The following is a 20905-nucleotide window of genomic DNA, read 5'->3' as shown; positions in this document are numbered from 1 at the left end:
TATTGTTGTAGAGGATTTATTTTTTTCAGAAGGCCTGAGGGACAAGGTCAGGACAGGAAGGGAGGGGAAATCTCAGGATGCTGAAGGGCCCTATGCATGGGCCGGGGGTAGGTTAGCATTTTATTTCCCGTGTCCTGGACCTAACCCCACAGCCCCCACAGAGAATGGTATTCTCATTCTCAAGTGAGGCTCAGAGAGGTTCAACGGTCTCAGAATTCCAGAGCAATGACCCCCCTCCTGCGCTGCCCCAGGCCACCTCAGAAAGAAACAAGCCGCGTGTAAAGTTTCTTTCTTTTGTCTGGTGAATCTGTGGTCCCCAAGAAAGTGAAGATAAACCCCAAATCCCAGTCCTTATGCTGACCCCTGCCACCCAAGAATAATCTTCACCCAAGGCTCTTCCATTTAACTATGCCTGCACACTCCCAGGACTAGAAAAGTTCCCCTTGTCCCCCTCCCACATAGTTCCTAAAATTCCTCCATTCATTCAGTTGGCCCCTTAAACATTTCCCCTCTTTTCTTATAGAACTATAGCTAGAGCTTGTTAATACCAAGCCAAGTGTAGTCATTCACACCATAGTGAAAATTAAGTTACTGGTTATTAGGGAAAAGAGAGAGGGAAAGTGGGGGGAACTCTGAAGAGGTCAGGCCTGGGTGTTGGAGGTTCGAGGAGCAGTCAAGACTAGAGGGAAACAGGAAGAGTAAACGGACCCAACACAAAACTGAAATGGGGATGAAAGGTGAATCTGGCCAAATCTGAGGCTTCACAATTGACTCAGCTGGCTGCTTTCTAGATGCACTTGAGTCTCTGTATTGATGTGTGAGGGTCTTTGGGAGGTGGGAGTTGGGAGCTGGGAGAGGAATATTACTTTTATTAATTCAGTCTATAGCCATTTGTTGAGCCCTGATTCTGAGCCAGGCCCTGTGCTCTACACTCGGTGTTAGAGGCCAGGAGACAAAGTAACTCTGGCATGGGACCTTGGTCCAGTCAGTGGGGCTGGAGGGCAAGCCCCCAAGTCCTGAGAATTCTGGGCAGACTGCAATCAGGGCTGTTAAGAGAGGGCAGAGGGTTAGGGGACATCTGAAAAAACAAAAACCAAAATAAAACTCAATTGCTGGCTGCTTGGGCTGTGCAATGCCTCAGAGGGCCGGGAGGGTTGGATACGTGCAGGTGATGGGAAGACATTCTGGGCATTGGGAGCAGCCTAGAGAAAGACCTGGACAGCATATGTACAGCATGAGTTTGGAAAACAGGGAGCTGGAGTCCGACATGCGCGAAGGGAAGTGAGGCAGGGCTGGAGACAGGTGTCAGGCTCCCTAGCTTTCACCAGAGCCTGGGGCAATGGGGAGCTGTGGAAGGGTTTTTGAGCCAGGGAGTAACTGAACAGGACTGTGGCCTCTCTGGCTGTGGTGGGGTAGAGGATGGGTTGGAGGCATAAGAGGGGAGATGAGGGACAGTGTGGAGGCTCGTCTGAGTGTGACAGCTTCAGGGACAGAGATAAAAGATGGTGGAGAGATTCGTTGGCACAGGCTTGTGTTGGGGAACAGCTGTGATGGCGGGGAGGTGGGGCTCTGTGAGCCTTCCCGGAGGAGCCAAGGCCACGGTCCTCAGGGCAGGGCCCTTCCTCATGCGCTCAGTTTCTGGAGAATCTTTTTCACCCAGGGCATTCTGGGGTCAGCACAGATCTCCCGGTCCTTGACAGTTAGGAAGCTGGAAGGAGGAGGGAATGAGGGAGCATTAGCACGCAGCAAGGATGCTACAACTCTTCTCAGGAAGCTTAGCATTTATGAGTCACTTACGGTATGCAGAGATGCCCACCATACAGAGTCGCTTAGCATTTATGTGGCCCTGCCCCGGGCAGGAGTACTTGCTACATAGAGTGTCTCAATTTTTATGAGGCCCCTGCTGTATGTAAACACACTTCTTGGGCACCTGGGTGGCTCAGTGGGTTAAGCCGCTGCCTTCGGCTCGGGTCATGATCTCAGGGTCCTGGGATCGAGTCCCGCATCCGGCTCTCTGCTCAGCGGGGAGCCTGCTTCCTCCTCTCTCTCGCTCTGCCTGCCTCTCTGCCTACTTGTGATCTCTCTCTGTCAAATAAATAAATAAAATCTTCAAAAAAAAAAAAAAAAACCACACTTCTTCACGGGGAGAGGAGGAGACAGAGGCTAGGACTTCCCAGACTCTCAGTTCCTCAGCCCCAGGCTTGAGTGCCAGGTCAGGTCAGGCAATAAAATGCCCAGGAGTCTCACAACCATTGCTCACATCACCTTGGGGGAGAGGATATTGGGTAGTAACCCAGGAACTTTGGAGCCTGCTCATCTGGGTTAAAATCCTAGCTCTACCATTGCTGGCAAGTCCCTCAGTTACCACATCTGTAAAATGGGGATGATAATCATGGTTCTTGAATGAAGATTAGATGAGTTAATACAAACTGATGGGCTCAGAGCAGCTCCCAGCAGAGAGGAACTGAACTCTTCACAATGATTTTCTTCATAAATCCTATGGGGCCCTATTATTCTACCCATTTCATAGGTGAGGAAAGTGAGGCCCAAGAGGGTAAAGCAGCTTGCCCGAGTGCCAGAGCTGTAAGATCTGATTCACTATGCCCCCTAGAAGCCCAAAGCACAGAGAAGAGAGGTAGGCACTGACCCAAGATCACACAGCAATCGCAGGCTAAGTCTCCCACCCTCACAGCCATTGTTGGCAGAAATGGACTTAAAGCTGGCTAGAGGTCAAGGACATGCCCACAGCCCTACTCCCTTCCTGCCTCTCAAGAGCCTGTCCATGGGGCCTAAAGCTCCAAGCTCCCCTACTTCTCAGACCTGCCCCCACCCCACAGACAACCAGTGAACAGAAAGAACAAAGAAGGCAGCAATGTTGATGTTGGCCACGTGGGCAGCCTGCCCTGGCTGCTGTGTGACACTGGGCAAGACTCAGCCCCCCTCTGAAACTCCATCTCCGCATTTGTCAGGACATTCTTTCTAGAGCGCCTTCTGGCTCAAACTCCAATAATCACGTGTGCTGTCTTTTACTGAACATCTTTATAGGCCAGGGACCATGCCCTGTGCCGCTCAGGAGGTTCCACAACCTCTCTGTGCTCCTGGCCTTGCCTGGCAAAAGGTGATCAGAACAGCACCTACAACATAGGGTTGTTTCCAGGATTAAATGAGTTCAAATTTATAAAGCGGTTGTAAGTGCCTAGCATTTAGCGAGCACTCTTTACAGATTTGATAAATAAAAATAAATGAAGGAGGGCTGTCTGGCTGACTCAGTGGGTGGAACGTGCGACTCTTGATCTCGGGTTTGTGAGTTCGAGCCCCACATTAGGTGGAAAGATTACCTAAAAGTCAAATCCTTAAAAAAAAAAAAAAAAGAAAAGAAAGTGGGGGCGCCTGGGTGGCTCAGTTGTTAAGCATCTCTGCCTTCAGCTCAGGTCGTGATCCTAGGGTCCTAGGATCAAGCCCTACATCCCCGCAGAGCAGGGAGCCTGCTTCTCCCTCTCTCTCTCTCCCTGCTTGTATTCCCTCTTTCACTATGTCTCTCTCTGTCAAATAAATAAATCTTTAAAAAAAAAAAAAAGAAAAAAAAGCCTTAGGACGCCTTGGTGGCTCAGTTGGTTAGGCCACTGCCTTCGGCTCAGGTCATGATCCCGGGGTCCTGGGATTGAGTCCGGCAGGGAGCCTGCTTCTCTCTCCTCCTCTGCCTGCCACTCTGCCTGCTTGTGCACTATCACGCTCTTGCTCTCTCTCTCTGTCTCTGACAAATAAATAAATAAATAAAATCTTAAAAAAAAAAAAGCCTTAAAAAACAAATTGATAGATAGATAGATAAATGTGATCGCTCCTGTTCTACTGATGGGGAAACTGAGTTTCAGCGTTGACGTGACACAAACCCACTTCAGCCCTCTTTGTTATTCACCCACAGACTCCTGTGAGGGATGGAAGATGGGTGTGGAGGAGGAAGGTGAGAAGATGATGGAGCCCCAAAGGGTGTCATGAGGCCCAGACACTCCCACTGAGCGAGTTGACAGGTAGCAGCCTGTAGGGGCGGCCCCAGGGACAGGCCACCTCATGCGGCCAGTGGCAGGTGCAGGCCCCAGGCTCCCGGCCAAGGAAAAGGAAGCAAAGACATGGAGAGACAAAGGCAAAGGAGAACAAAAACCTCAGGAGAAAACCCTGACCGGGGACCCAGGAGTTCTGATTCGAGCCTGGCAGCCTCGAGCAAATCACTCCTCCCACCCAACTCCTTGCACCTGTTTCTCCATCTGCAAAATGCAGATGACCACACGCCTTGTAGGAAGGCTGTGGGGCAACCTGAGTTCACACAGGAATGCTCAGAACCGTGCCCGGTTGCCTGGCCGTGGGACACTCTCTGTCGGCTTTGTACTCCTCAGGGAGCAATGGGCTGCCTCAGATAACTCCCAGGGCGCTGGGGAGGATTCCAGATGCTTCTGCTAGGAGCATCGCTGCTGACTCAGAGGCTCTGGGCACACTGCCGGCACGCTGCTCCCCACGCTACAGCTCCGCACGGCCCACGCGAGCTCTGCCGTGCAGACAGACAGCCGGCGCCTGGTTCATTCAGATCTGCACCCTGGGGACCCGGCGCGCCACCCAGCACCTGGCGGGCACCCCATTAGATCTGTCGAATGACCACAGGATTTCTTTTCTGAGCCATTTCAAGGACAGATTGTACGTCCCCCATCCCTGGGTCTGTCCCCCGCCCCCCCACATCTCCCGGACCCTCCTGGGCCAAACCCACCGGGCTCTCCAAGGCCAGGCCCTGCCTCCCCAGCTCCACACTCACACCACGCCAGGCCTCCGGCACGAGTCTGAAGTCCAGTAGAAAAACCTGATCATGCGCAGAGGCAGAGGGTGACGGAAGTACTCCCGGCAGCAGACGCTGTCTTCCACGTTGGTGCCATAAGGACCTGGAGGAGAAGGTTCCCCAGCTGGGCATAGGCAGGTCACCCATGGCCCCAACCTCTGAGCCAGCACTTCTGTTCTCACGTGGAAGGTTGGTGCCAGGGGGACTCTGGACCCTCAAAGTTCCCAGGCTCAGGGTCTCTGAAGGACCCAGTCTGCATAGGTCGGCTCCAAGGAGAGGGACTTACAGTGACTGAGAATCAGTGAAGCCCTAGGCTTCTAGGTGGGACCCAAGACTCTGCACAGGAAGGAGCCCAGCTGTCCAAGGTGAGGCCCGTGCACCGGCACCATCAGCAGCACCTGGGGGCTTGTTGGGAATGCCCGGCACCCAGACCCAGCCCCGCTGGGTCAGATGTGCATTTTGAGTCAGATGAGTTCCCAGGCAATGGCAGAGGTAGACTTCACCTCACACCTACTCTAACCTTCGAGGTGTACGTGGGGGAAGCTGAAGCCCAGAGAGGGGGATGTCATACCCGGAGTCACACAGCATGACTCTGGTGAGTCAGGATAAGGGCTCAGGCAGAGTCCAATGGTGCAGACCTGGATTCGAGTCTTGCTCTACCCTGTTACCAGGCCACCCTGGGCAAGTCCCTCTAGCCTCCCCCAACCAGAAGGGTGATAACAGTACCAAATCGATGGGGACTTTGAAGAGTTCCCAGGAACCCCCAAACCTGAGTAAAAGAAGGTAGGGACTCAATGTCGAGGGCAGGCTCTGGAGCACATGAGGTGATAGGAGAGCAGGACCCGCTTTCCAAGGGAATATCCCTTACCCCAGCTCCTGCCTTTTCCCATCTCAGACGGCCCCATTTGGTGGCTCCTTCTCCACACCCCAAGGGTCCTATGCTTGAGTTCTCTGGTTTCCAGAGGACCCCAGGCCATGCCCACCACAAACCCCCAACCCAGCTGAGACAGATCCTAGACTCCATGCCTTTGAGACTACACATTTCACAGATGCATAAACTGAGGCCCAGAGAAGCAACATGACTAGCCCAGAGCCAGAAGTGAACTAGAGTAATTTTCTCTCAGTCTGGTGCTCTTTCTGCTTCATGAGGAAGAGACCGCAGTGTCTGATCCTGGCCTCTGCAGGGAGTCCTCCCTCTCCCCAGCCTTACCTGCCTCAGTTGTTTGAAGTATCAGAGCAAGAAAGACAAGGGCAGCCAGGAGTGGAGTGTTCAGGCTGGCCATGCTCTGGTCCTTTGTGTCCCAGTCCAGGTGTCTGTAATCACTGGATGACAGGGAGGTCTGGTATTTAAACACTTGCTACACCCACAAGCTTCAGACACTCTTAGTCACCGGTGGGCTCAGAATCTCTGACATTCACATTATGAAAGAAGAACTCCCGCTTCCTCCAAATAAAAGGAAATTCTCTGTGGCTGGGAACAGATCAGAGGGGACCCCCTATCTGCCCTCCCCTCGGAGTCTCAAGAGACTTGCAAAATCCCCCGTCAGCTGGGTTTAGAGGCCTGTGCTCTCCAGGTTCCACTGACTTGATGGCCTTCACCATGTCACTGGATGTCTTTGAGGATCAGTTTGCCCATCTGGAAATGGGGGAGATGGTTTCACAGCCCTACCTATTTACCTCCGTGGTTGTTTGTAAGGCAGTGAGGATGTGGGCAGGGGCTGACCGGTCCTAAATCCTCACCTTGTAGCCTTAATGATCTTCATCACTGATGTCTCCTCAGAAGGAGAGGCCTGAGAACGCACGGGGCTGGTTTCTGCGCCCTGCATCAGCCTCTTCTGCCGCTTCTCCCAAAATCCCAACTTGGGCCAATGCATGATCCCTTCAACAGTTGCAAAGAGCTTCCACACATTTCCCTCCTGCCTGTTCTTCCTTCCCAGCTGTCTCCGGTCTCTTCCTCATCCACCCCCTTCTCGATCTCTCACCATATCCCACTGACTACTTCCTACATTTCTCTTGAATCTTTCCCCTCCCTTCCAGTCCCATGGTCCCTGCCTAGTCCAGGCCACCCTCACCCCGGGCCAGCTTCAGCCCTCAATCCCCTCTTGGGGTGGCTGGAGTGGCCCAGATTCAAAGCTTCACGGGCCTCTCTCCTGCTTCAAAACCTGCTGTGACCTTTGACCCGAGGGCAGAGCCCAAGCCCCTAACTGTGGCCTTCAAGGCCTCCTTCCCAGACACGCTCCCTCCCACACTGGCCTCCCTCCTCCGAGGGATCACACCACAGTCCTCACACTTCCTCAAAGAGCTCTGCACTCTGTCCTTGGGCATCAATGCCCTTTTTACTTCTCTACCGCATAAACTCCTACTCATGCATTAAGAGCCATGTGAAATGTCACCTACTAGGTAAGCACACCCCCTCAGGACTTGAAAGTTCTGCAGGATGACCTAGAACATGGCCCTGTGCAGACGATGTCAAATTTTCCCTTTCTCAGACCCCTTCCCAGAAGCCAAACTCCATGCTCTTGGAAGACAAGGGTCTGCTTATGTCTGTCTTGGCATTCCCAGTGTCTACTGAGAGTGGAGTCCCCAGTGGACGCTCCGGACACATGCAACGAAGGAGGAAACTGAGGCTCAGAGAATAAGGGGACTTGCCCAAGGTCACACAACCAGTCAGTGACTGAGCCAGCCTAGAAATTCAGGACTCAGCACTACATTTGCAAAGGGCCCCACCCATCCATTTATCATTCCTTCGGCAAATATTTATTGAGCCCTGTGGTAGACAAGATAACAGTGCCTGCAATGTGTCTTATTTCCTGAAATATGTGCATATGTGACCTTACATGGTAACTGGGACTTTGCAGATGTGTTTAAGTTAAAGACTGTAAAATAAGGGGTGCCTGGGTGGCACTGTAGGTTAACGCCTCTGCCTTTGGCTCTGGTCATAATCCCTGTAAAATAGGGAGGTTGTCTGGTTTCTCCTTTTGGGCCCAACAGCTTCACGGAGTCATTATAAGATTGGGTCAGGTTCAGAGCAGGAGAGGAGATAGAATGATGGAAGCAGAAGTCTGGAAGATGTAGGATCATGAACCCAGGAATGCAGACAGCCTCTAGAAGCTAGAAAACGCAAGGAAACAGACACTCTTCTGGGACTTCCAGAAGGAATATAGCTCTGTTGATGCCTCGATTTCAGTCCCACTGAAACCGTCTGAGGACATCTGATTTCCGGAACCATAAGGGAGTCGGTTTGTGTCGTTTGAAGTCCCTACATTTGTGACCATGTGTTACAGCAGCAGGAGGGAACTAATACGAGCCCCCGTCGTGGGCCTGGGACAGTACCAGGGTCTGGTATGTGACAGTGAACGTGTCCCTGCTAATGTAGATTTTACCCTGGAGACGGATGATAAACAGGCAAATACCAAACAGGGTCATATCGGGCAATCGTGGGTGCCGTGAAGAAAATCAAACGGAGGAAAAGAGACTGTGACGATAGAGAATCAGCTGTGGTTGGTCAGTAAAGGCCTCTGTGAGGAGCTGAAACACACAAGATACCAAGGAGCCTGCCAGGGAGGAAGAGGCAAGTGTGAAGGCCCTCGTGGGGCTAGGGGCGCCTGGGTGACTCAGCCACCGGGGCGTCTGACTCTTGATTTTGGCTCATATGTCATGATATCATGGGTCATGAGATCGAGCCCTGTGTCGGGCTCAGTGCTCAGCACAGAGTCCGCTTGAGGATTCTCTCTCTCCCTCTCCCTCTGCCCTTCTCCCGCTCACAGGCTCGTGCGCCGTGCACGCTCTCTCAAATAAATAGGTAAATATAAATAAATAAATAAGGCCCTGCCAGAGGGCAGAGCAGCAGGGACAGAAAGGGTGGGGGAGCAGGAGGCAGCTGAAGGAGAAGCAAAGAAGTACACCGCACCCCCTGGGAAGACCTCGCATCAAGGGACGTAACCCAAAGCCAGTCACTGTGTGACTGTCACTGTGTGATTCCACTTCTGTGAGGTTCCTAGTCATCAAATTCATAGAGACAGAGAATAGAAGGACGGTTGCCAGGTGCTGGAAGGAGGAGGGAATGGTTGGTTAGTGTTTAATGAGCCCAGAGTTTCAGACTGGGAAGATGGAAAGGTACTGGAGATGGTTGGTGGTGATGGGGCACAACCACCTGAATGTAATTAATGCTGCGCAACCATCAAAAAACCATCAAATAACCATCAAAAATGGTTAAAATGGTTAATTTGATGTTGTATATATTTTATCAGTTGAAAAAAAGAATGGCTCAGTTGGAGGAGTGTGATCTCCGGGTTGTGAGATACATACATATGTATGTATGTATGCATGTGAGATCACATACATACCTACATTTAAAAAAAGAAGAAAGAAAACAAATGTATATGGAAAGATACTCCACATTGTATGTCATTAGGGTAATGCAAATTAAAAAAACAATGAGGCACCATGACACACCCATTGGAAAGGCCAAAATCTGGAACACTGACGCACCAGATGCTGGCAAGGGTGAGGACTGAGAACCCCAGTCCACTGTCGGTGTGGATGCCAAATGGTCCAGCCACTCTGCAATGCAGTTTGGCAGTTTCTTACAAAACGAAACATACTCCCAGTATGGGAGCCAATGATCACGTTCCTTGGCATGTCCCCAGAGAAGTTATTTATGTCCACACAAAAGCCTACATTCATTTTCATAAATGTCACAACTTAGAAGTAACCAAGATGTCCTTCAGTAGGGGGATAGATCAACTGTGGCCTATTGAGACAATGGAATATTCTTCAGTGCTAAAAAAGAAATGAGTTATAGTGAGTGAGTTATCAAGCCATGAACAGGCATGGAGGAATCTTCCATTTACTTAAATATGACTAAGGGAAAGAAGCCAATTTGAAAAGGCTGCATATTGTAGGATTCCAACTCTGTGACATTCTGGAAAAGACAAAACTATGGACACAGTAAGAAGATCGGTGGTTTCCAGGGGTTAGGGGGAGGGAGAGATGAATAGGCAGAGCACAGAGGATTTTTAGGGCCGTGGAAATACTCTGTATGATACGACAATGAGGGATACGTGTCATTAGCATGTTTTTCTCCAAACCTATAGAACATACAAAGCCAAGAGGAAACTGTAAAGTAAACAATGTGATAAGGGTGTGTGTGTGTGTGTGTGTGTGTGTGTGTGTGTGTGTGTAGGTTGACCAGTTGTAACAAATGGACCACTCTGGCTGGGGATGTTGATAATGCGGGAGGCTGTGCACCTGTGAGGGCAGGAGATACAAGGAAATTCTCTGTAGCTTCCTTTCAATTTTGCCATGAACTTAAAACTGCTCTAAAAAAATTAAAGTCTTAAAAAGGGGGGGCACCTAGGTGGCTCAGCCCGTTGGGCATGTCTTCGGCTCAGGTCATGATCCCAAAGTCTTGGGATTGAGCCCTGAATCGGGCTCCCTGCTCGGCAAGAAGCCTGCTTCTCTCTCTCCCTCCTGCTTGTGTACTCACTTTCTCTCTTCCTCTATCAAATAAATAAAATAAAATTTAAAAAAAGGAAAACTTGTTACCCAGAATCTAATCAAGCTTCTAATCCTAACTTCCAGTCTGTAAGAAATACAGAGGCTAGAAAAAGATGAACAACCCCATGAAAAGACAGACATCTCCAGAAGGTGGGTCCTTCCAGTGCCTCTACAAGATTACTATCCTGGGATCAACAAAAAGTCAATGTTGTTTAAAAAAAAAGTGAATAGGGATATTTAAGGTTAAAGAGATTTAAGAGACATCACAACCCAATATGTGGACTTTGAATCCTAGTTTTGGAACAACTGCTACAAAAGACAATTTGGGGACAGATGGGAAAATATAAATATTAGATGATATTAGGGCTTTATTGTTGATCTTAGGCGGAATAAAGACTTTAAGAAGATGTAGGAGAATGTCCTTCTTCTTTTTTTTTTTTTTAAAGATTTTATTTATTTATTTGACAGACACAGGTCACAAGTAAGCAGAGAGGTACGAAGAGAGAGAGGGGGAAGCAGGCTCCCCACTGAGCAGAGAGCCCGACTCAGGGCTCAATCCCAGGACCCTGAGACCATGACCCAAGTCGAAGGCAGAGGCTTAACCCACTGAGCCACCCAGGCACCCCGAGAATGTTCTTATTCTTTTTTTTTAAGGTTTTATTTATTTATTTGACAGAGATCACAAGCAGGCAGAGAGGCAGGCAGAAAGAGAGGAGGAAGAAGGCTCCCTGCGGAGCAGAGAGCCCGATGTGGGACTCGATCCCAGGACCCTGAGATCATGACCTGAGCCGAAGGCAGCGGCTTAACCCACTGTGCCACCCAGGCGCCCCGAGAATGTTCTTATTCTTAAGAGACGTAAGAGACAGGGTGCCTGGGTGGCTCAGTGGGTTAAAACCTCTGCTTTTGGCTCAGGAGGCACCTAGAGGCAGTCACGTTCACGGAGACAGGTCATGATCTCAGGGTCCTGGGATCGAGCACTACAGCGGGCTCTCTGCTCAGCAGGGAGCCTGCTTCCTCCTCTCTCTGCCTACTTGTGATCTCTGTCAAATAAATAAATAAAATATTAAAAAAAAAAGACGTAAGAAACGCACACTAGTGTTTAGAGGCAAAGGTCATGAAGACCTTACTTTTGAAGAGTTCATGTTTAGGGGAAATATGTGTGTGTGTGTGTATACATGCGTAAAGTTAAGTGTGTGTATATATAGATGTGTGTATGTGTGTGTGTATGTGTATACCTGTGTGCTTTTATCTGTGAGTGTATATAAATGTATATGCTTATATATATGTGTGTGTGCATCTGCGTGTGTTTGCATATATGTGGTTGTGTATGTCTATGTACTTGTATATATATACAGATATCCCAGAGAGGGAAAGAGAGAGACAAAGCGAATATAGCCAAATATTAACAATGTTGGAGCTAGGTGGGGGATATGCTAGCCATCACTGAACTACAAAATTCCTGAGCATTTAAAGTGTTTCATAATAGGGGTGCTTGGGTGGCTCAGTCGTTTGGGCCTCCGACTCTTGGTTTTAGCCCAAGTCAGAACCTCAGGGTCAAGGGATGGAGCCCTCCCTGCCTTGGGCTCCATGCTTAGAGGGGCATCTGCTTGAGATTCTTCTCCCTTCCCTCTGCACCTGCCCCTGCCTCTGCTCCTCCCCACTCCCCTCCCCTGCCCCACACTCACAGGCACATGTGCACACATGTACTCTCTCTCTCTTTCTCTCAAGTAAGTAAATAAATTAAATCTAAAAAATAATAATAACAAAAATAGTAATAAAGTGTTTCCTAATAAAAACATGAAGAGGGGCGCCTGGGTGGCTCAGTGGGTTCAAGTCTCTGCCTTCGGCTCAGGTCATGAGCCCAGGGTCTTAGGATAGAGGCCCGCATAGGGCTCTCTGCTCAGTGGGGAGCCTGCTTCTCCCTCACTCTCTCTGCCTGCCTCTCTGCCTGCTTATGACCTCTGTCTGTCAAATAAATAAATAAAATCTTTTAAAAAATTAAAAAAAATAAAAACATGAGGAGAAAAGAAGAAATACTTTTTAAATGTGGAAGTCATCCTGTGGAAAATTAGCTGTCATTGGAAAATTGCAAGTGACAGGCAGAGAACCGGTCTGGTGGTTCTTCATCTGAACATGGGGTTTTCTTACATGGAGGCCCTCCGGGGCGGAGGCCCCTCCATGGGTGGGCTCAGGGGCTGCCCCTGGAGAGCACCTGTGTCCCCAGGGACTCAGCAGGGCCCCAGCCTCTGGCTCAGCCTCTGCCACCTCATCACCCTACTTCCCTGGGGCTTGGAAGGAGTGTAAGCCACAGGTGCAGCCAGCCAGCCTCTGCGCTCCAGGGCTCCTCAGCCTTCCTGGAACAGAAGCCCAGGCAGGGACAGTGCTCAAGGATCCCTGAACTCCCAGGCAGGACTCAGGGGGCCAGCTTTCAAAGAAAGGAAAGGGGAGTTCCTCTCGGGGTTGAAGGTGGGAATCACTAGCGGTTGCTCACGGGGCTGTTTTCTCCCATCCTAGGGGGTGGGTGATACCCGCCCCTATCCTTCTGAGCTCACTCTGAAAAGCTCCCGGATCAAATCCGCTTTTCTCCAAACTTCCTTCGCTTAAATGAATTCTTGCATAATTAAAAGATACATAGAAGTGGAAACAACTCAAATGTCCACTGACAGACGAACAGATAAACAGAACGTGGTCCGTGCCTACAGTGCAATACGATTCAGCCTGAAAAAGGAAGGAAATATTGACACGTGCTACAACAAGGATGAGCCTCCAGGACATTAAGCTCAATGAAACAATCCAGACACAAAAAGACAAATGCTGCAGGACCCCACTCATAGGAGGCACCTAGAGGCAGTCACGTTCACGGAGACAGAAAGGGGGCTGGTGGGTGCCAGGGACTGAGGACTAGGCTGTTTGATAGGATGGGGTTTCGGTTCAGGAAGTTGAGAAAGTTCTGGAAGGGATGGTGGTCACACAGCATTGTGGATGTACTTCTTACTATAGGGCTGTGCACCTGAAGCGGTTAAAATGGGAAATTTTAGACGATCACGCTGAGCTAGTACCTGCGCCTGGAATCGGGTGGCAACCTCAGCTGCGCCTGCCGCTGCTACTGTCTCTGGACCATGGACCCCCGCAAAGTGAGCGAGCTTCGGGCTTTCGTGAAAATGGGTAAGCAGGATCCAAGCGTTCTGCACACCGAGGAAATGCGTTTCCTGCGGGAGTGGGTGGAGACCATGGGGGGTAAAATACCACCTGCCACTCATAAAACTAAATCAGAAGACAGTATCAAGGAAGAAAAACCAGATAGTAAGAAGGCGGAGGAAAACATAAAGACAGATGAACCGTCAAGTGAGGAGAGTGATCTAGAAATTGACAATGAAGGTGTGATTGAACCAGATACCAATGCCCCTCAAGAAATGGGAGATGAAAATGTAGAGATAACCGAGGAAATGATGGATCAGGCAAATGATAAAAAAGTGGCTGCCATTGATGCCCTAAATGATGGTGAACTACAGAAAGCCACTGACTTGTTCACAGATGCCATCAAACTACATCCTCGCTTGGCCATTCTGTATGCCAAGAGAGCCAGTGTCTTCATCAAATTACAGAAGCCAAATGCTGCCATTCGAGACTGTGACAGAGCTATTGAAATAAATCCTGATTCAGCTCAGCCTTATAAGTGGTGAGGAAAAGCACATAGACTCCTGGGCCATTGGGAAGAAACAGCACATGATCTTGCCCTTGCTTGTAAACTGGATTAGGATGGAGATGCTAGTGTAATGCTGAAAGAAGTTCAACTGAGGGCCCAGAAAATTGCTGAACATCGGAGAAAATATGAGCGAAAACGTGAAGAGTGAGAGATCAAAGAAAGAAAGAATAAAAAGGGTTAATAAGGCTCAGGAAGAACATGAGAGAGCCCAGAGAGAGGAAGAAGCCAGAGGACAATCAGGAGCTCAGTATGGCTCTTTCCCAGGTGACTTTCCTGGGGAAATGCCTGGTAATTTTCCTGGAGGAATGCTTGGAATGGCAGGGGGGATGCCTGGGATGGCAGGAATGCCTGGGCTCAATGAAATTCTTAGTGATCTGGAAGTTCTTGCAGCTATGCAGGATCCAGAAGTTACGGTGGCCTTCCAGGATGTGGCCCAGAACCCAGCGAATATGTCAAAATATCAGAGCAACCCAAAGGTTATGAATCTCATCAGTAAATTGTCAGCCAAATTTGGAGGTCAAGCATAATGCCCTTCTGACAAATAAAGCCCTTGCTGAAGGAAAAGCAACTTCGCTCACCTAATGGATGTCGCAATAATACAAACCAGTGTACCTCCGACCTTCTCATGAAGAAAGCTGGGGTGCTTTGAAGAGAATCCCTACTCCTCTGCTCCCCATGCAACTGAAACATTCTACAATGGTTTGCCATTAGGGTATTCATTCAGATAATGTTTTCCTACTAGGAACTACAAACTTTAAACACTTTTTAAACCTTAAAAATATTTTAAAACATATTAAAAGGGTGTGTTAGTCCCTACATTCTTCTTTACTAATCATTTCAGTTTTTTTCCTTTGGATTAATTGGACAAGGAAGATATTTCAGTGTGGAAGATTCATTGCTCAGTTATAACGAGTGAAATAAAGGTTTATTAGTGGGAGGCAAATAATACATTAAAATAAACGAAGTTTGAGTTGGAGATACGGTTTCTGAGGCATTTTGACTTGTCTTTTTAAATGCTTTATTTTTTAAACACAATTTATTTTGATAGAACCATTGGGACCACCAGTATTGCAGTCGGACCTGCGTAGGGACCGGAAGTGCTTGGCCCGGCAGCAGCAACCTTACTCGTTTTATATAGTGTGCACCTTTGTGCAGATGCATTTAAATCTTACACTGTGGTGAAGGGATGATTTTTATAATGCTGCAGTAGACTTGGATTACTTAGCTGTGTTCTTGTCTGATATAGAAAATAAATGTTTTGCATTATTTCAAAAAAAACCGGGAAATTTTAGGTTAATGCATATCTTACCTCAATAAAAATATATGCGATTACATACAACTGTGTATTCACACGCATACCTAGTTTAGATCTTACTGGTCATCCTGGAGGCAGGGACAGGGTAGTGGGTGGGGGCCGGTGTTCAGAGGAGGGGAGACTTAACTTTCCACCGAATAGCCTTTTTTTTTTTAAGATTTTATTTATTTATTTGACAGAGAGAGAGAGATCACAAGTAGGCAGAGAGGCAGGCAGAAAGAGAGAGAGAGGAGGAAGCAGGCTTCCCTCGGGGCAGAGATCCCGAGACGGGGCTCAATCCCAGGACCCTGGGATCATGACCTGAGCTAAAGGCAGAGGCTTAACCCACTGAGCCACCCAGGTGCCCCTAGCCTTTTACATGGTTTGAAACTTTTTTCCCATGTGCATGATGGACTTTTCAAAAAGATAACATCTATAATGTATGCACACAAAAGCAGTAGACTGAGAAGTACTTCTCCCACTTCTGACCATCAGCCCTCCGTGGATCATTTCTTTTCCTCAGAGAAAAACAGGCTGAATGATTTCTTGTTTGTCCTTCAGAAACAATGTAACCATATGCAAGCACATATATAAAGGTAACAATGTAACCATATGCAAGCACATATATAAAGGTATTCCTTTGAAAGTAATAGAAGCAGGGGAAAAAGAAGAAAAAAAAAGTAATAGAAGGGAGGGAGGATGGGCAGGCAGTATATAGTAAACACGAAAATACTGTTTTGCACTCTGCTTTATTTACCTAAAATGCGTCTTGGAAGCAGTGCCCTGTAGTACACTTAAGACTGGCCTCATGCTTCAGTGGGTGTGTGGTTCTCTACTGGATGGATGGACCAAAATGTATATAGCCAATCCCCCCAATTGATGGATATTTTGGGTTTTTCCAGTCTTTTCATTTAAATTAAAAAAAAAAAATGCCGAAATAACTTTCCTTGAGCAAACTCACCAAGGGGAATGCAAGTGGTGGATAAATTCCTAGAAGTAAGATTGTCTGGGCTTTTGCTTCCAGAGAGATGCAAAGAGAAAGTCCCTGCCCCAGACAGCTGCCTCAGAGCTTCCCCTTTTCAGCAAATGCAGGAAGGGGGGGGCGGTGTCCCAGGAAGGGGCTCCACATGGGGTTGTGGGGACTCACCAGGCCCTTGATTTTGGAGCAGCTGGGAGCCCCACTCCACTCTGAAGCCTTCCTAGAGGGCATCCTGCCATCCCCCGCCACCACTTAGCTGGGTGAAGATGAGCACCCCAGCTTTCCCAGGAGCTGGAAAGAAGGATGGGCACATTTAATTGAGGACAGCAGGCTGGCAAGTCTGGGCACTTGTGGGCAAAGAGAACTGGTCAAAAGCTCGACCAGGAGGCGAGGTCTTTGAAGGTCCTGACCACCCCTTGGGCCAGACAAGCAGACTATGAGGCGAGTGGGAAATCTTGATATGGGGAGAGAAGGATGAGGAGGAAGAAGTAAAAGACTTTGGGGCTAACTGGCCACAATAACCAGGATGACAACGGCGATGCCAACTGGTTCTTACTGAGTGCCAGATGTACTCGGTCTTGGATTTTACATTCACTAGCTCACCATCTCCCCATAGCAACGCTTGGAAGGGGCCACCGTCATCATCCCCATTTCTCAGATGAGGAAACCGAGGAGAAGTTCAGATAAGGCCAGAGACAGTCCCCAGAGAGTGGCAGGGCTTATATTGGTGCTCAGGTCTGACCCCAGAGCCCAGCTGCACCCTAACCGCTCACCCTCTGCAGCCAGGGTCAGATTAGGCCCAGAGGCACCAGGGAGAGTGACAAGTCACACGTGGAATCCACAACAGACTGTTACTGATGCCTGATGGCTTGGATGAGGAACCAAGGCGCAGAGACCGGAAGCCATCTGCTGGGGCCACAGTAGGGCATCTGGGTTGGATCCCAGGGTTTGTTCATTTCTTTTTAAGATACATTCCACATACCATAAAAAGTCACCCCTTTAAAGGGTGGATAATTCAGTGGTCTTTTAAGATATTCACAAGGCATGTAACCACTTCACTATTTCATTTCTGAAACATCTTCATCACCCCAGAAAGAAGCCCTGAGTCCAGCAGCACTCACCCTCCATGCCCCCCTGTCCCCAGCCCCTGACAACCATGAATTTACTCTTTGAGTTGGCCTTTTGTGGGCATTTCACAGAAACGGAACCACACAACATGTGACATTTTGTGTCTGGCTTCTTTTGCTGCCTAATTTCTCTCAAGGATCACCAGGGCTGGAGTATGCTTCAGTAGTCCGTGCTTGCTTCCGACTGAATGATATTTCCTAGTGGAGACCATATTCGGTTCATCCATTCATCTACTAGCAGTCTACTACTACTAGCGGTCGTTTCCACATTTCGGCTATTCTGATGATAGCCAAATGATAACATGATGTCCACACTTTTGTGTGAGCGTCTGTTTTCAACCCTTTGGGGTGTTTAAGGAGGAGTGGAATTGCCAAGTCATAGGCAATTCTATGGTTACCTGATTTTATTTATTTATCTGAGAGAGGGAGGTGGGGGATGGATAGAAGGAGGAACACTCGCTGCTGAGCAGGGAGCCCGATGCGGGGCTCAATCCCAGGACCCTGAGATCATGACCTGAGCCAAAGGCAGATGCTCAACAACTGAGCCACCCAGGCACCCCTCTATGGTTCACTTTTAAAGGACCTGTCAGGCTGTTTCCAAGGAGGCTCCCCCAATTTCCATAGCGACTGGCAATAAAGCTCCAATCCTTCCACTTCCATGTCAACCCTTGTTACCATCTAGATGTTGGTTACAGCTCCTAGTGCGCATGAAGTGGTATGTCATCGTGGTTTTGATTTATGTTTTCCTAATGACTAATGTGGCTGAGTATCTCATCACGTGCATATCTGCTGTTCGTATATCTTCCCTGGAATGTCTATTCATGTCTTTGCCCTTTTTCTTTCTTTTTTTTTTTTTTTTTGATTAAAGATTTCATTTATTTATTTGACAGATGGAGATCTCAAGTAGGCAGAGAAGCAGGCAGAGAGAGGAGGAAGCAGGCTCCCCCCTGAGCAGAGAGCCCAATGCGGGGCTCAATCCCAGGACCCTGGGATCATGACCTGAGCCAAAGGCAGAGGCTTTAACCCACTGAGCCACCCAGGCGCCCCTGCCCTTTTTCTTCTTTAAAGATCTTATTTTCAAGTAACCTCCACACCCAATGCAGTTTCAAACTCGCAACCCCAGGATCGAGAGTCATATGCTCTTCCAACTGAGCCAGCCAGGCACCCCCATCCTTTGTCCATTTTAAAATTGGGTTGTTTGTCCGAGCATGGGGTGGCGAGGGGGCGGGGTGGCTCAGTTCATCAAGTGTCTGATTTCGGCTCAGGTCACGATCTAAGGGAGTCCTGGGACTGAGCCCCGTATGGAGCCCAGCAATAAGCCCCGCATGGTGCTCCCTGCGAAGTCTGCTTCTCCCTCTCCCTCTGTCCTTCCCCTGCCTCTCCCCCTGCTTCTGCTCCTTCTCTCTCTCAAAAAAATAAATAAAATCATAAATATATAAATAAATAAGTAGGGTTAATTGTCTTTTTGTTGTTGAGTTGTAACTGATCTTTGTGTATGCTGATACCATCTTTTATTTTAATTCAATTAATTAACATATGAAGTATTATTGGTTTCAGAGGTACAGGTCTGTGATTTGTCAGTCTTATATACACTCAGTGCTCATCACATCATGTGCCCTCCTTAAAGCCCATCACCCAGTTACCCCATCCCTCCTCTTCTCCCCTCTGACAACCCTCAGTTTGTTTCCTATGATTAAGAGTGGTTTGTCTCCCTCTCTGGTTTTATTTTATTTTTTTCCTTGCTTTCCCTATGCTCCTCTGTTTTGTTTCTCAAATTCCATGTATCAGTGAGATCACATGATAATTGTCTTTCTCTGATTGACTTACTTTGCTTAGTATATGCTGATTTTGGATCCTTATTTTCTCCCATTCTTTGGCTTGTCTTTTCACTTTCATGATAGTATCCTCTGGAGCACCAAAGTTTTTAATTGTGATGACATCCAATGGATCTACTGTTCCTTGGGTTACTTTAGGTGTCATCTCTAAGAAACCATTGCCTTATCCAAGGGTGTGAAGACTTATCCTTATATTTTCTTCTAAGAGTGTTACAGTTTCAGCTCTTTCTTTCAATCTTTTTTTTTTTTGAAGATTTTATTTATTTACTTGACAGACAGAGATCACAAGTAGGGCAGAGAGGCAGGCAGAGATTGGGGGGGGGGGAGCAGGCTCCCTGCTGAGCAGAGAGCCCGATGCGGGGCTCAATCCCAGGACGCTGAGATTATGACCTGAGCTGAAGGCAGAGGTCATAATTCATTTCAATCTTTGATCCACTTTGAGTTAATCTTTGTATATCATATGAGGTAGGGGTCCAACTTCATTCTTCTCTCATTGTGCCAGCATTACTGGTGAAAAAGACTATGCTTTCCCCCATTTCATTGTCTTGGCACCCTGTCAAAAGTCAGTTGTCTGCGCTCATTTCTGGACTCTTGGTTCTAGTTCACTGATCTTCACACCCATCCTTATGCCAGTGCTAGGTCGTCTTGATTACCGCACTTCACAGTAATCCCCTCTGGGCTTTTTAATCTTTAAAACTTTCACACTGAAACCTTCCAAACATACAGAAAAGTAAAATAAGTCTTGGGACTCACAACCTAAATTTAACGGCAGTTGATATTTTGCTATGTTTTAGTTTGTAGTGTGTTTCATCTCTCTCTTTCTGTTTCTTTCATTAAGAAATAAAATATTTTCGATACCACCAAAGCTACCTTACCCCCATCCTTACCCATTTCCCCTCTACCGTTTTCCATGGGTAACCATAAAACCACCATACTGAAGCTGCTGGGGGCCCCTCCCAAGGAGGTCATTATCCTTTTATAGCTTTATAAATAAAATATAGTATTGTTTTGTGGGTCTTAGAGAGGAAGCATCACACTTGATGGAACGTTTTTACGTTTCACTCAAGTTCACATTTATAAACTTTATTGATCCACATGGATCTAGCACATTTCATTTTCACGGTTGCGTGTAGCAAATTCTATTTCAGATGAATCTACTGTTTATCCACTCCCCTGGCAATGGACATTTAGGTTGTTTCCAGATGTTCACTATTACTAAGAGTTCTGTAATGAATGGACATTCTTGTCTGGGTCTTCCTGTTGCCTTCATCTTTTTGCTCACTTTTTCGTTCTAAAGTTGGTTCTCCTCTGAGGACCCTGGGTCCCTGTAGCTTTCTTCACAGTACCCATTATCACCATGGGGCAAGGGGTGGGATAAGCATCCTCCACGTTCTTCAAAGCTACTTCCCAGTCAGCCATTCTTCCTCTCTCTTCCCTAAAGCCCCTAGATTCTTTGAAATGGATGTGGCCAGACATTACCACCCCTTACCAAACCCCTGGCTGTAGCCCTCTCCACCACCCTTGGCTGACAATTTTAGCTCCCAGCTCATAGTCACTCTCCCCAGTGTGATTGTGTCATAATCCTGGTAATTTCGATAACCACCCTCTCAGTTCCATGACCTCCTTTGTGCTGATGAACTTAT

General features: G+C 48.1%; 1 protein-coding gene and 1 pseudogene across 1 annotated transcript; one reads left to right on the top strand and one right to left on the bottom strand.

The window, feature by feature from the left end:
• On the bottom strand, nt 1-6222 carry CCL22 (C-C motif chemokine ligand 22). The gene is made up of 3 exons (XM_004744242.3): nt 6033-6222; nt 4802-4925; nt 1-1708 (listed from the first exon to the last, which is right to left on the bottom strand). The coding sequence occupies exons 1-3, from the start codon at nt 6103-6105 to the stop codon at nt 1624-1626; spliced, it is 282 nt and encodes a 93-aa protein (XP_004744299.1). The 5' UTR covers nt 6106-6222; the 3' UTR covers nt 1-1623.
• A 7217-nt stretch (nt 6223-13439) lies between these two features.
• Nucleotides 13440-14811, top strand: LOC101687083 (annotated as a pseudogene).
• The last annotated feature ends 6094 nt before the right edge of the window (nt 14812-20905 follow it).

This window comes from Mustela putorius, unplaced genomic scaffold (assembly GCF_011764305.1).
Source record: "Mustela putorius furo isolate JIRA1106 unplaced genomic scaffold, ASM1176430v1.1 tig00000174_pilon_pilon_pilon, whole genome shotgun sequence".
NCBI lineage: Eukaryota > Metazoa > Chordata > Mammalia > Carnivora > Mustelidae > Mustela > Mustela putorius.
This window is presented reverse-complemented; position numbering and strand designations above follow the sequence as displayed.